The 14,909-nt window shown below is 40.9% G+C and overlaps 1 protein-coding gene across 3 annotated transcripts in view; it reads left to right on the plus strand.

Moving 5' to 3' along the window:
* Positions 1–14,909, plus strand: part of LOC139114137 (collagen alpha-1(XXVII) chain-like) — an 89,882-nt gene that overhangs the window by 28,829 nt on the left and 46,144 nt on the right. For all 3 annotated transcript variants that reach the window (XM_070675679.1, XM_070675678.1, XM_070675680.1), the window contains exons 2-6: positions 6,414–6,487; positions 6,899–7,116; positions 7,343–7,396; positions 11,492–11,545; positions 14,454–14,507. In XM_070675679.1, coding sequence (XP_070531780.1) covers positions 6,414–6,487; positions 6,899–7,116; positions 7,343–7,396; positions 11,492–11,545; positions 14,454–14,507 — 454 coding nt within the window. The remainder of the gene's footprint in view (positions 1–6,413; positions 6,488–6,898; positions 7,117–7,342; positions 7,397–11,491; positions 11,546–14,453; positions 14,508–14,909) is intronic.

Consider the following 14,909-nt stretch of genomic DNA (forward strand, 5'->3'; position numbering starts at 1 on the left):
CATGATACATATCTGACTTTCACAACTGTACAATTTGCTCAGGCTGTAGTCTACAGATGATCGGAGGGAGCTAAGGCAGGCCCCAAATTTGCATGGACAATGCCCGGGACAATTATAGACGCAGCTCGATGAGAAAGTCATTCACATAAACCTAAATGAAGTGATCAATACAAAACTTTTAAACATCACTGGTTCTGAAAATTTATGATCAACGGTTCTGACCTACGGAATTTACACTGCGACGTTGTTTTTTGTGTGTTTGTCCAGCTACTAGACCTGTAAGGCTGCACTACATGGAGGTAGTAGACTGTACAAGTGCAGCGGGGCCGGGCCGAGATTGGTGTGGGGCCTGCAGCAAGGTAAAATTGACAGCGTCCATTGCAGAATGCGCGCGTGTTATCCTTTCTCGTTTGGGAGGAAATTTACCGCTGTATTCAGAATGCCTTTTTACCAGTATAAAAGCTCAGTAACTGATGCATCACGAGCCAAGAGTCTGTAAATTTCTTAGCAGTAGCTCCATTGCTTTTTTCTAAATTTTCGCTGAGATACAGCAGTGCGTATACTGGTCCCGATCGTTCTGACTCAGGCGTTCACAGCTGTTTAGGGAGCCGTCATTATTTACGATCTGGGGGTCGGAGGAATTACAGTAGAAACTCCGAAATTTTGAGTCGCACCCCAGCCAACCATGATGACTTTGAGTAACCCCCTCTCTAACAGAAAGTTTGGCTTACCTGAGCCCATGTAATAATATGTAGATATAAAAGCTCACCTAATAAGCAGTCTCCGACCATATAGTATTGTTAAATTTGGATGGGTAGCATGTCATTATGGTATGGTTAAATGTCCAAATGGTTGTTGAACTCAAGTCAAGTAAAATATACATTTCTGATAATATAAAGGATGAATTCACAACAGTTCAGTTTTGTCCTAGATCCTGTGCGCTTATAGTGATATCTGTCGAGAACATTTCTCCATGACCCAGCCTCTCCTTCCAACCCTGGTAACGACTGCAGAAAACTACTGTGTGACATCATCATCACCACTGTTGATCCTCATCTTTAATGTCGCTGGTGCCATTGCGTAAATGAACAACGATATCATTCTCATCGTCACTATCTTCTCTTTCATAATAAGTATTGCTGGTAGTAGCACCTACTTGTAGTTTTTTGCCTTGCTTCATCTAGTTGATATTTATTTGTACTGTTAGAGTATTTTATTTTCTTTTTATTTAATATGTATCAGAGTAAAATATATATAATCAACTAATCATTATGTCATTGAGGACAGAGTAAGACAAAGAAAAAACATTTTGAGCTCCCCTTTATAACTTTCAATTTTGAATGACCCCCAGGTCGTAAATACTGACGGTTCCCTTACTTGCTGCCAAAGGCCATCGCGTTCACTGCATTCGACAGCCTACCATACATTGCCAAACTATGTTGCTTCGATTTCGCAATCACCTTGCCGCTAAAGCGACAATCAGCTGAAATTTATTACTTCAAGTTACTCAATTTTGATAGCTATTTGCCTACAGAAGTGAGCCAAGTGTATATAGTGTCGTCTTGATTTTACATCGGTACCCGGAGTTCTAAGTGACCAACTGCACGGTGCGCATCGGTGCACTGCCGACTGCAGTTTGAATAATCCGTATATAACGCACACGGTACCAGAATAGAATGTTAGCCTCCTCTGCCAAAGTTCTGTATCCTCTGAAACACAGTAGCAGTACGTATTTGAACGGAGAAGAACAAAATAAAACCATTCGCAGGTCATTCAGCCGGCGACCATGGGCGATTACCCGGGCAGTGGCGTGGCATGGCAAGGCCCCAGGAATGTTGTAGGCTCGATGATGTCATCAGTATCGGCGTTCTCGATCACGTGCACAGCCTACAAATTGTCAACAAACCCGCGCGGCAATCCAACTCGATCGGGCAATATTTAGCGTTTGTATGTCACTACAGGAGCACAAATTTGGCTTATTTCTTTACTGAACAACATTTCACGATGGATGTAAGAGAATAATATGTAATTTCGAACATAAAAAAAGGTTAAAAGTTACAAATACTGGGGCTTTAATAAAACGTGATGCCGCTTTGGCGATTATGTTACTGTTTGCTGCGGTCATATGTAGTCCTTTGGGAGAAACGCTGATCACGTGACTTAGTTAACCAAATTTCCTCCGCATCTCACTATGGTAGAGTTATACTAATTTCGAAAATATTTCAAACGTTACTTTCTAAATTATTTCAAATACACTTTACTCCTGAAAGAAGTTATCACGGATGCCAAATTTTCGCTGCAAATCGCTAGGGGGACCAACCGCCGCCACGTTTTAGTCGTTTGCGGAATGGTTTATTGCCCGAGTTAAGGAGTTCGACCAGGGGACGTGTTTCCATGAATCGTTCTCATTTGTCATTGTTTCGCGAAGACAAGCTCCGTTGCTTGTTTTGATCATCAACATTGCATGGGATACTTTTTTATTCCATGCCACATCTACACAGCATGAAATCTCTTCTCCAGTAGATAGGACGAATGGTATAGCGCTCATTCGACAGAATTCCCCCAGCGGTACTTTCGTTCGCTTTGCTTTTTTTTTCTACGCTCAACCTTTCGCTCAAGTGAGACAAAAACAGTGTGAACGACACCCTTTAAAAGACTAGCAGGTAGACATTATTGTGTGCTCTTTAGTTCCACTAGACTTTAAGTAGGTGACCTGTTGCGCGCGCTGAATCATCAATAATGTGTAGCGTCTAGACACCATTTCGGAAATGTCTGCAGCTTGGTGATAGTATACTCAAGCCAAAAGGGAAATTATTTTGATTAATTGCTGTCTCGCTGAATTATCTGTGAGCATGATTTTTGTTTGAAAAGGAAAGTACCGGAAATTGCAATAGATGATATGACCAGCTCAAAAGGTTTTAAATCGATACAGGTTGGGGGTCGCGATCTCTGAGCGGCGGAACGATGAACGGGAGAAACCAGAGATATGAGCGGGCAACGTATCTCTCATTTACGAGTGGAGCGTCCTTTGTGTTCCACTTTGTGTGTTTGCGCGAGATTTGTAAACGATATGTCACATGGGTCAGGCTAAATGGCCCACCTTTCTCCAAGAAGCAATGGCTCATTGTTCTGTGTGTATTCAAAAAGTGTTACAAATACTCGCCGTTAACAGTCGCTGAATCCGACTTTTCACTAATTTATGTTCTGTAATAGTCGCGTGTTTTCAAACGACCCACTGGTCGCGCGAATAACTGATTACCAGCGGGGACTGGGCGGTAGGCATACTGAGTCTAGTCTAGTTTACAGAGTATTGGAAGAGACACATATTTTATACCGTCCTCAGGCATTTTTAAGGTATGAGAAAACGAATCACCTTTGAGTCATGTACAGGAGATGGACCATTAAATCTTGAGAGGGATGGCCAGGAAGCCTAGAAGCAAGTTTCATGGGCATTCCAGAAGTTGAAAAAATTTCTTCCCGATTTTGCATAGCACGCTTTACAAATTTCCACGTTTGGAGGGGGGCTGACCTTCATAGGATGTTTTCCAAGAATAAGCATGGCTTAAAAGTATTCAAGGAAGTTTTGCTCTGTAGATTTTCCCCATTATTGACCAAGACTACCCCTCACAAGGAGCAATGGTCGACCCCTAGGAAAGTCAGGTGTTGAGACCCTGCGCTAATTTATGCAGAGAAATCTACAACACAGTAAAGCGTCGCGCCGAGTTTTACCATACACAAGGCGATGAAACAAAATTATCTCGGAGCACAGACACTTGAGTGCCCGCGCTCTAAGCAACTATTTGACATGGCTGATTAAGTAGTTTAATACCACTGTTTGGTGCAGACACAGGGCTGACACCTGTTGACAGACCATACAACTGGGTTATTCGACGATGGCTCGCCCCTCGCCACGTCACACCTTCATCATTTTCCCTTTCGCAACCATCATTGCCAATGATGAAAGACACACACATGTACAGCGACGTGCTTTGACGAACAGGACAACGATAATTTTCCTCTTTCTTTGATATAATAAATCAGTCAAAGTTTTATCATCAAACGGTTCCTGCAACCTCTACTCTTGCGTCCTAGGAACCATAGATTGTTGTGTCTTTTGTTTTGTTCTCTCTTTTGTTTTAGATTTTTTGTCGGAATAGGCATTACCTCAGCAAGACTGGTGGAGAGGAACACACTACCATCGAGCCAGTCATTTCCATGACCCCGGTTTGACCCTACGTTCTTATGTTTTCCTCGATGCGTAGTTCATTAAAAGTCTAGCATTTGCAGCGAGGAGTATGCAAACTTTTGCTCCAAAATATTGCACAGAGGCAAGAATTCAGTGATTGTGGTGAGGAGTCATACAGAAAAAATAAATGCAAGGATGTGAGGTCATGCAGGGGTCGCAGGGGTCACGAAAATGGCCAATCGAAAAGGGGACTAAGATCAGCCTCATTATGAATGTGCAAGGTTACATCTTCCACGCATCAGTACGTTGGCATGTTTTTGACGCTTTTAGAGAAGGCGATATAGTGAACAGCGATGTGACTTCTTCGCAACGTCCTCATCGGTTTGAGATATATTTGTTATGCGTGAAAGCTCTCAGTATCATTTACCTTCACTTCAATCTTTGATTGAAACATGTCCACCTCCAGTCAGCTAATCGTTCCGTTATGCAACGTGAAATGTCTTCTTCTGTCTCTGCGGTTGCATTCTGTTAAAAGTCAGACGAAGGTATTAATTAAGATGTAAAATAAACCCGTCTACACCTGCTGATCGAAGGTATCATTATTACCGAACAACAAAGTGTTGCAATCTACAGTGAAGAGAGACAGCAACGCTGTCCGCAGTCCGTAGTTGCTTCCCTCGGCACTCAGGTGATGAAGGAATGGAAGCAAAAAGTTCGTGCAACCGCGCTCTTCCAGAATTAGAGTATTATATATTATTGCCCAAACATGGGACTATCTGACTATCTGCCCAAGGGGCAGAAGACCATTTGCCCTCCTTACGTCGGGCAAATGGTCTCCTGCCTCGAGGGTACATGCCTCTTTTACACAGTTTTCACTCCAAATTGTGGGGTTTGATTTACAATCGTGTGTTTTATTTCCATATTAGAGGTAACTCTGTTGAAAAATAGAAGGATTTTATCATCGAACGGCGCATTGATATATTTAAATCACTGTTATGCGGTTTGTTGAATTTTTTTTGTATAATTTTGTAAAACGGTATTTCCTATTTAAAATATGAACAATTATGAACTATTATGATTTTTAAATCCCGAAGTTGTCAAATTGAAAATAGCTCCGGTTCACTTTCAGTCAAAATGAAGCCAGTGCGGCCCGCTACGTCATCAACAAATTACCATCGAATCCAAGCGTATGGAGCGAGCGACGTTCGATATATGAAGCATGTTATAAACATAATCAAGGCCTAGGGTTTCCCTTCCATACATGTCAATGGCTAAAGTAACCTTGATTTACACCACTACAGCCCTCCTCACAGAAGCACCAGCGTAGTGCAACGCCTCTCTAGCGGACCCTGGTACCGCCAGCACTCTAGGAGTATTGATAGCGACAGCTGTACTGACCATCGGACCCTTCACTTTTCGTGACGGGGGTCATCACGCAGGTCATGCCAGGTCATGCCTGGCCGGTCTAGATAGGATCCCAGGGGCTCAATTCTAAAACAAAGACATACGCTCACGCAGTGGTCGTGCGTCGAAGCGATGAGTGAACAGCACATTTCAAAAAGAAAATCACGTGGTCATAGATGCCACGTAAGCCAGACTCATCGGGGGGGGGGGGGGGGAGTCAAGGAGGCCGAAGAGAGACAGATTTTTTCCGCTGAACAAGTACCACTAGGATTTATTTACTTGTAGTAAATCAGCTCCATTCATCTCAATACCAGCTGCGTATATTCACACCTACCCCGATGATAAATGCTATGTGTGGTTATCTTCGCTTCAAAGAACACACAGACACTTGAGTGTGTTTAACACTATGATAACAAACTTGTTCAGTCATACTTTTTGTGAAGCCCCACATACAGTAAATGTACTGAGACAAAAGTGTAAATCTATGCTCATTATGTTGGTGGACGCTTGACCCGGTGTCAACCTCTGTGAAGCATATTCGATTGGCCGCTAAGCGTACATCAGTCACCTTTGCCAGATCACCATAGAAACCCGCTTCTTATCTCTGCCGCATTCCTAGAACAGCTTCGGTTAATAGAAAGCATTCGCGGATGTGAAGAGATAAGTCCAAAGGGGTCCCAGACATATGAAGCGCCGAGAAATACCGAGAGATTTCAAGTCGAGCCAGGGGACTGATGGAAAGACGAGCGTGACGCAAGTGGTCGAACTAAGCCAATCTTGAAAACGCCCCAAAGTGACTTTTTTCTTTGATTTTCTTCCGTAGGAATGTACTACTCCTGATAATCTTTGCTGAAACGATTCTGTGCTCCGACCTATCACACGACGACGAAGAAAACGGTGAGTGTGCCCGGACTTTTTTTACACACTCGCTCTCAACGAGAGGGCAGTCTCCCCCGTCTGAGATGGAAGCTCCGTCAATTTACCACGCAAATTTCCGACAGCAGCCATTTAAAACCATTTTCACAACCATGACCTTAGGCGATGCCCCTCACATCTAAGCAAATCTGTGTACAACAAATGGGACCCTCACTCATGTAGATTAATAAAACTAACTGCCTTGATATTCCGACGCATATAGGAATTTCATCCCATAAGAGATAGTCACATCCTCTCCAAGAGGATAAACCCATTTATCAACAAAGACAACAACTACGGAGTTAGACATTCAACGTTTTCAAATTCCCCGTTTTAATCGATGAGATATCCCTTTCTCACTTACGTTTCTTTATTTCTGCCCTTTACCATCAGATCAAACCAATCCTTGTCCCCATGGCAACTGTAACCAAGACTACATAGAAACGACAACGATCGCAAGTGTACCTTTTGTAGATGCGCCCATTACCATGGAAACACAAACGCAGCTTGAAAGTCTGTCCAACGACGAGCTTTTTCAGTTATGGTGGCAACTGTACGAGGCCGGTCAGATTACATGGTTAAAAGGAGAAAAGGGAGATAGGGGGCCACCGGTAAGACACGCATGCTCAGTTCCTTTCTTCAATCTCATCACACGATACCTAGGCCATTGTTGCAACTACGCGGTCACTTCAGATCCTTTTTACAATGATTAAACATCGATTCATTTCATTTAACGTCGCAAGATTTGTGTCAAGTCCAATACAGAAAGTATATTGTTGTAATTTTTATCGGCCAAGGTATCACTAACATTTTTTCTGGGTGTTTCCCTTGACGCAGGGCCCACCTGGACCACCCGGACCTCGTGGACAACGCGGAGCCAAAGGAACCACGGTAAGAAAAAAGTCTTACTTAGTCGGAAAAAGAAAATAATGACGATGATGATATGATGATGATGATGATGATGATGATGATGATGATGATGGTGGTGGTGGTGGTGGTGGTGGCGGTGGTGGTCGTGGTGATAGTGATGATGATGACGATGATGATGATGATGATGATGATGATGATGATTATGATGATGATGATGATGATGATGATGATGATACCGACGGCGGCGGCGACGATAGTTGTGGTAGTGGTGGTGGTAGTGGTGATGATGATGGTGATGAAACGTGTTTATGCCCTACTTGACCTCATGTGGGACAAGAAAACGCTCTCATTAACCATGTCACTCCACTTTCCTTTGAAGAGGGCCAACTTAGTCGTTTCAAGCAATAGACTTGGGCGAAACCAAGTTGGTGAAAGGGTTGAAGCGAGCATCAGGATTGAATGCCGAACTTAACCCGCTGCCATAGTGTTTTATGTCAAATCGACAGTAACTGTAACGTTTGATGATTTTTTCTTTTTGCCGTTTGATATATCAATCGCAAGCTCTTCTTCTACTTCCCAAGCATGTTGAAACAGCCACTTTTTACTTGCTAACAAAGTCTACATGTATAAAATGCACTATTAGTTTTCACATTTGAATTCTAGTCCAGACCAGAATCCATTTGTCAAAACTAACAATGAAATCTGCACATCTGCATGGACAAGCTGCCATGTATGCGACCCACCGGGGGTCCGTACCGGGTACTCCACATTTCCGCGGGAGGACGGTGTAGGCCTACCATCACGAGACTACATAATTATATTCACCGTTTCTACGATGTAAAACTGATAATAGCCACGACACTCTAACTTTCCTGAAGTACTGCTTCCTCTCATAGCCACGGCATGTGCTTCCCCCCCCTCCCCGTTTGATTTCTCGTTAGTATCAACTGTTCACAAAACCACATGTCGGCCGTGTTTATTTGGATGTTCTCAACGTTGTAAGTTCCACTGATATGTGTAGTCTAGCGGCGTAGACAGCAAGTGTTCTTACCGGCTCCCCAATCCTCCGAAGTCGAGTCAGTGCGTTTGAACTCAGAAAACGGCTAGCCTTGTTTACGTTCCTTTTGAAAAGCGCATCGGTTTCACTGACGTCACTGGAAGATCTAGAGGATGTTCATCTTTTTGCGGGTGACTGGACGAAAAGGAATGGCGTGAAATCAAATTGTCTGCTTGAGCAAACCAGGCATTCTAATGGAAAGAAAATATCTGAGCTTTATTCTCAATATGATGCCATTACTGTCAACTTTTATTAAGATAGAATGCGCCTCGGGGACAGACATTCGTACACTCAAGTTTTTTTTTGATCTACCACTTGTGAGGGTTCATTTTAAAGCTCTTGGAGTAAGAAAAAAAAATCAGTTTTTCGAAATTTTAAAATTTTACATTCCCCTTAGAGTTAACACAGGATGGCTGCCAGTCTGAATTGCAAATATCAATAAATGTTAGGTAATTTGTTTATCTTGTGTCAAACTTTGCGCGGTGACCCATGACTTTTATTCTTGATTTGGTAAGAGAATGGTTGAAAGTTTCATTGTGGAAAGTTTGAGCAATTTTGTAAGTATCATTTTCGAGGTGCCTACTACCTTAAGGCATTTAGTGTGAAAGGGCCACCTATCTCACAAAATTCTGCATCAATCTTTGTTTAAAGAATTACAGAGTTAGTTAGTTAGTTAGTTAGTTAGTTAGTTAGTTAGTTAGTTAGTCAGTCAGTCAGTCAGTCAGTCAGTCAGTCAGTCAGTCAATCAGTCAGTCAGTAAGTAAGTAAGTGAGTTAGTTAGTTAGTAAGTTAGTTACAAATGTCGTTAGTGAGGTAGTCACAATTGAAGTTAGTTAGTTGGTTAGATAGCTAAGTTAAAGAGATAGGTAGGATAACTAATGATTACCCCGTTTGTCATAAACAGAGTGAAACAGCCATTGATGGTCAAGGTTTTGGCGGTATCCAGATTAATAAGTTTTGCCAAAAAGGAAATTCGACAGAAATGTAGAATGAGAAAAAAACGATGTAAATAGAAAAATGAAACAACAGTACAAGCAATGATTGTTATCAGCCCAACTGCTGCTCTGGTCATTGTAAATACGCCGGGTTTTCATTCAGACTTCTTGCCTTTCATTTTATTATCACTCAGACTGAGCGTTGACATCTCCCTATAGCAGTAATAATGGCAATCGGTGTAGTGTATACTAATAATTATTTCAGTATGTCGTCCCTTGCACACAATGTCACAGTAAAATTGCACGGGTTACCGACTTCCACCTCATTAATGTTCGTAATTGGTCACTATTGGCTCGGGGTTTTTAAGTTAGCGCGGCAGCTTGAACGATTTATTCAAATCCGCTGTTTGTCACGTCAGCTTGTTAGAAGTGGAGTTGATGGCCAGAATTCTCCTTCGTGTTGCTGTAACGCATAACTCTGCGTACCTGTTAACGGTGCGACGGCAGCTGTACGCTGCGTCGGCGATATTCCTCGCATTCCCCTGCCGCAGTGTCCACTCTTGGTCATTCTCTCGCATTTTCTCGCCTGGGATTTATTAGAAGCATCGGAGCATGAGTCAATTTTTAGCTATTATAGACTATAGTCTATAGAAGCTATTGGGAAGGGTATCCGTCCGGCGTCCGTCGTCAGTCTGTCTGTATGTATGTATGTATGTATGTATGTATGTATGTATGTATGTATGTATGTATGTATGTATGTATGTATGTATGTATGTATGTATGTATGTATGTATGTATGTATGTATGTATGTATGTATGTATGTATGTATGTATGTATGTATGTATGTATGTCCGTTTGTGAGGCACGTCCGTCCACTCAAATATCTTGAGAACCGCAGTACTTACTGATTTGATACTTGTTGTGTAGATGAAAAATATGATTTTGAGAAACTATTTTTTTTTAATTTTTTGATATTGTTGAAAATATGCAAATTAGCACCAAAAAAGTCGTTTTTGGTAAAAAATCTTCATCTTCATAACCGCTGGTCAGACAATTTTTGTTATTTGGTATACAGGTCCCTGGGGATAACCCAACTTAGATTTGTTCGAATTGTGATGAAATATGCAAATCTGTATTTTTAAGGAATTTTTGTCATTTTTGGTCAAAACTTTATTTCATCAAAACCGCTCGTCTGACAGCTTTGATATTTGGTATACAGGTCCCTACAGATGAGCTAAATATGATATATTGAATATATGACGAAATCTGCAATTTTGTACTTTGGTGCAATTTTTGCCATTTTTGGTCAAAAAATGTGTTTCTCAAAAACTACTTGTCTAATGCCTTTGATATTTGGTATACAGGTTCCTAGGGATTGTCTTAGTGTGATATATTGAAATTTGATGAAATCTTCAAATTTTGTATTTTTGGGTCAATTTTTGCCATTTTCCGTCAAAATATTTGTTACTCAAAAGTTACTCATCTGATAGTTTTGATATTTGGTATACAGCTTCCTAGGCTTTATCTTAATGTAATATAATGAAATTATGATTAAATCATCAATTTGTATTTTTGCAGCTAATTTTGCCATTTTTGGTCAGGCCATCCTGAAATGAGCTCTCAAAGATGTCCTCCTTCTTCATCAATACATGTGTCACAAAAAGTTATTACAAGAAGTTATTATAAGACAGCTTTAATATTTGGTTTACAGGTCCCTAGGATGACCTTAGTGAGATAATTTCATACAGTCAGGAAATACTTAATTCTGTATCCATGTGTATAGTAGCTTCAGGGACTTTGACCCTATGTTTTACAAGACTGAACATATCGGCATACACGTCTGCAGTTAGCTGACAATAATGGGATGTCGACCGCCGTTTTTTCGTCGGTAATTAAAACCCGTGAAACAAAGTTGACGACCATAACCGACCTCCAAATGGTAGTCAGTGCGTCCATATTTAAACCAAAAAAACTAAAAAAAGGCGATGTAATGTCAGGTAAAAACAGAAAGACTATTCAAACGATAAGCATTATTGATACTAACAAGAATACTGCCACTTTGACTTTCATGACCTTTGACCAGAATCCATAATGCATCTCGTTCGTACTTTTGGCGCCCACAGGGACCAAGAGGTAGAAGGGGAACGGATGGACCCGAGGGAAGAAAAGGAGCTAAGGTAAGTATCAATAACAGACAGTCATTCCATTCGGAGAATATTAACCTTGCCGGAATTTTAATCAGTGTAATGCAGTTATACATAAAGCATACATATCAGCTGCAATCACAATTCACTCTTCATATTCTTGGTTATCTGAGGTTCTACTGAACAAAGCTGACACAGAGAGTAAATGTATATATATATATATATATATATATATATATATATATATATATATATATATATATATATATATATATATATATATATATATATATATACTATATATGAGTGCGTTCACTTGTATGTTTCTATAAGTATATATCGTTAGATCGTTTGCTAGAGGAACATTCTGATCCACACGAACCTATGTATCTATGTATGTACGTGTGACAGGTTCAACGTGGTGACCTATGGTAACGTTTACAGTTTACATTGTCCGCGCTTTAATTAACTGCCACAAGCACTGCCTCTGTCTCACAAGCACGTTTTCACTTCGAAGGGCGTACGCGTACAATGATCTTATTTTGAATACAGATAAATCTAGGGATAAATATATTTATGGACGCATAGAATTGTCCAATGGATGCGCACACAGATGTAGACTATCGTCTGCTTGCGGACAGATGTGTTATGAAGAATACTTCTATTTGTTTTAAAGTGTAAGAGTTAAGCCACCCAAGTTGGTTGCTGCATTTACCAGTATGAGTTAAAGGGATACAGTCGTCGGAACTGCGCTCAAAGGTCGTATGGGACCCATATGACCAGTGTAAACACTGTATCCAAGGTACGATGGTGATTGATGGAAGTTAAAACATGTCTGTCATAATCTACATTGTACAATTTAAATATTAATGTTGCAGCTATGTTGATGAGGTGCATCTAGATATCGCGCACGAAATGCATTGTTTTTAAACAAGAAACTCGCACAGGCGTAGTTCCGACGACTGTTTACCTTTAAAAATGACATCTGCGGAAAAGCAAAGACATCAGCTTTAGCAAATGAGTCGAAAAATGCACGTGCGAAAACATATATATTCACACACATGTGAACATACTCGATTCTGTACGGAAAATACAAGAGGAATATTGTATCTACTCCGTGAATGATGTCAACGCTGGTTTGAACCGCAATGCTGTACGTATGGCAGATGATGACGTTGGTCGTCGAAAACTTGATCGGCCAGAGCGGTTTTATTTTAAAAAGCAAATAAACACGTCGAAATGTGAAATCTGTCGACTGTAAACCGATTCCCTTCTCAAATATTGAATGTGAGAAGACTACATGAAAACAGTCAATCAGATTTCATGTCGATAATTCAAAACATGCGATTGTCGTGAGTTTCTCATGATGCTCAACTTCCCATATCAACAAACTTGGATGAAAAGGCGGCGTATCTCATTTCTCTACCAAAAATGGACTTGCCAACCTTATTTCTGTCAAACGAAAGTACACTGTCTCTCCTTGTGAGGGAGAATGCTTGAAAAGTCGTGAACCCAGAGTACAGCTTGTCTAATACTCGTTTTGCCAGAAGAAAATTGCACGCATCTGCATCTGAAATAAAACCTCTTTGAATTTTACGCGGTTATTTGACTTGGTAATGAAACCCTAAGGTAGAATGCGCCTCGGGGACAGATATTCGGACTCTCAAATTTTTACAATTCTTTTCTGCATGATCTTCCGCTTTTTGGGATTCATTTTAAAGCTCATCCTGGAAGAAAAATTTTCACTGTCCTAGTTTTTCGAAAACCGAAAAATTTATTCTTTCCCCATAGAGTCAACACAGCGATGGATGCCATTTTGAATTTGAAAGATTGGTAAATTTTAAGTCATATGTTTCTCGAGTCCCTAACTTTGAACGTCGACCCCTGATTTTTACTCTTGATTTGGTAGGAGAGTGGTTGAAAGTTTCATTGAGGAAAGTTAGGGCAACTATTTATGTTTTTCACTTTCGAGGTGCGTACTACGGATAACCTTAAATAACCACACCATGGCACGGAAAATGTCTGTGCCCATCGTCTATTTACAATTAATTTCCCCGACTTGCTATGAATAATGTGCTTCAGAAGGTAAACTGTGATTGGTATACTATTGTGTGTTAAGTACAAGATGGATACAAACCAAGCTATCAAAAAAGATATTTGTTCGCCCAAGTTGATTAAACAAAGCGATAACTTAATGTTAAACGGTCAGCGTTGTTGAAATCTGTCAAAAGGGTTTTCCGAAAATACACGTGTTACGAACTACAGTCATCTTCTCTCTAGCCAGGAGGTGTGTGTCTTTGTACATCATTGGAAAATTATACTATGGAGATGCTAATATAATGATATTTTGCAGTTTTCTCGATGGTATATATACAGGAGGGTGCAGGCAAATCTCAGTACATCCGGCGATCTCAGACCTCAGACCGACGCGCGTTGTCCAAGTTTTCAGAGCTCTATTTGAGAACTAAGGACCAAACCGGCACCGGCGGCTGTGTGCTATACCTTTGCACGTTACACGAACTTTTTATGTATGAAACATATATAAAAGTTCGTGTAACGCGACCCTGTCGGTACCCTGATATCATTACGAAACAGGATAACTTTATTTCACCTTTTATCAGATACACTTTCTTCCGACTCGGGGGGGTATTTTCCAGGCGGGCTCGTCTGGAAGTCTTCAGATCCTGTTACCCCTGAGCTTTTTCTGTAACTCTGTGGAGCATTTCAGCAAGAACCGTACCCCGCCTGCGTCTCGGGAAAAGCTCAATATCTGCGTCAGGGAGCAGCGGGTCAACTTTACCAGGTTACCATTTTTTGTGTGAGATTGACAGTGTCCTGATGCGACGGCTACCAAAGATCACAGCGAGTGAATGCATACGATGTAATGCTTGTTTGCATTTGAGCATTTGATCAGTAATTTCATCTGTATTCTTGTTTCAAGGGTGAGAGAGGTGAATCCGGCATGCACGGTCTTCACGGCTATCCTGGTCGCAAGGTAACGTGATCTTTCCTAGTTATAGATATATTAATTTATGATGGTCGTGTCATTTTCGACACCTGGATTTGATTATAATTGGAACTGATGTGTCATACTCGCAGAGTCAGCGTATTTAGGGGAGAACCATTTGATTTCTGGGGGGGGGGATATGGAGGATTTCGAGAAAAAAAAATTTGTCACCAGGTGAGAGAGAAGAAAAAAAAAATTGATCCTGTCATGGCCTGAGAAAAAAAAAATTGTCATAACAGACAGAAGAGAAAAAAAAATTGTCACAATGCAACAGAAATAAGCAAAATTTGGAAACCTTATTCTCATGTATTCTTTGCCGGCGCGAAGCCATAGGCGGCGCAAATGTTTTACCACAAGCAATTCTTATGTTTCTTTTCCCAGCACTTATGA

Source organism: Ptychodera flava, chromosome 16, assembly GCF_041260155.1.
Source record: "Ptychodera flava strain L36383 chromosome 16, AS_Pfla_20210202, whole genome shotgun sequence".
NCBI classification, from domain to species: Eukaryota; Metazoa; Hemichordata; class Enteropneusta; family Ptychoderidae; genus Ptychodera; species Ptychodera flava.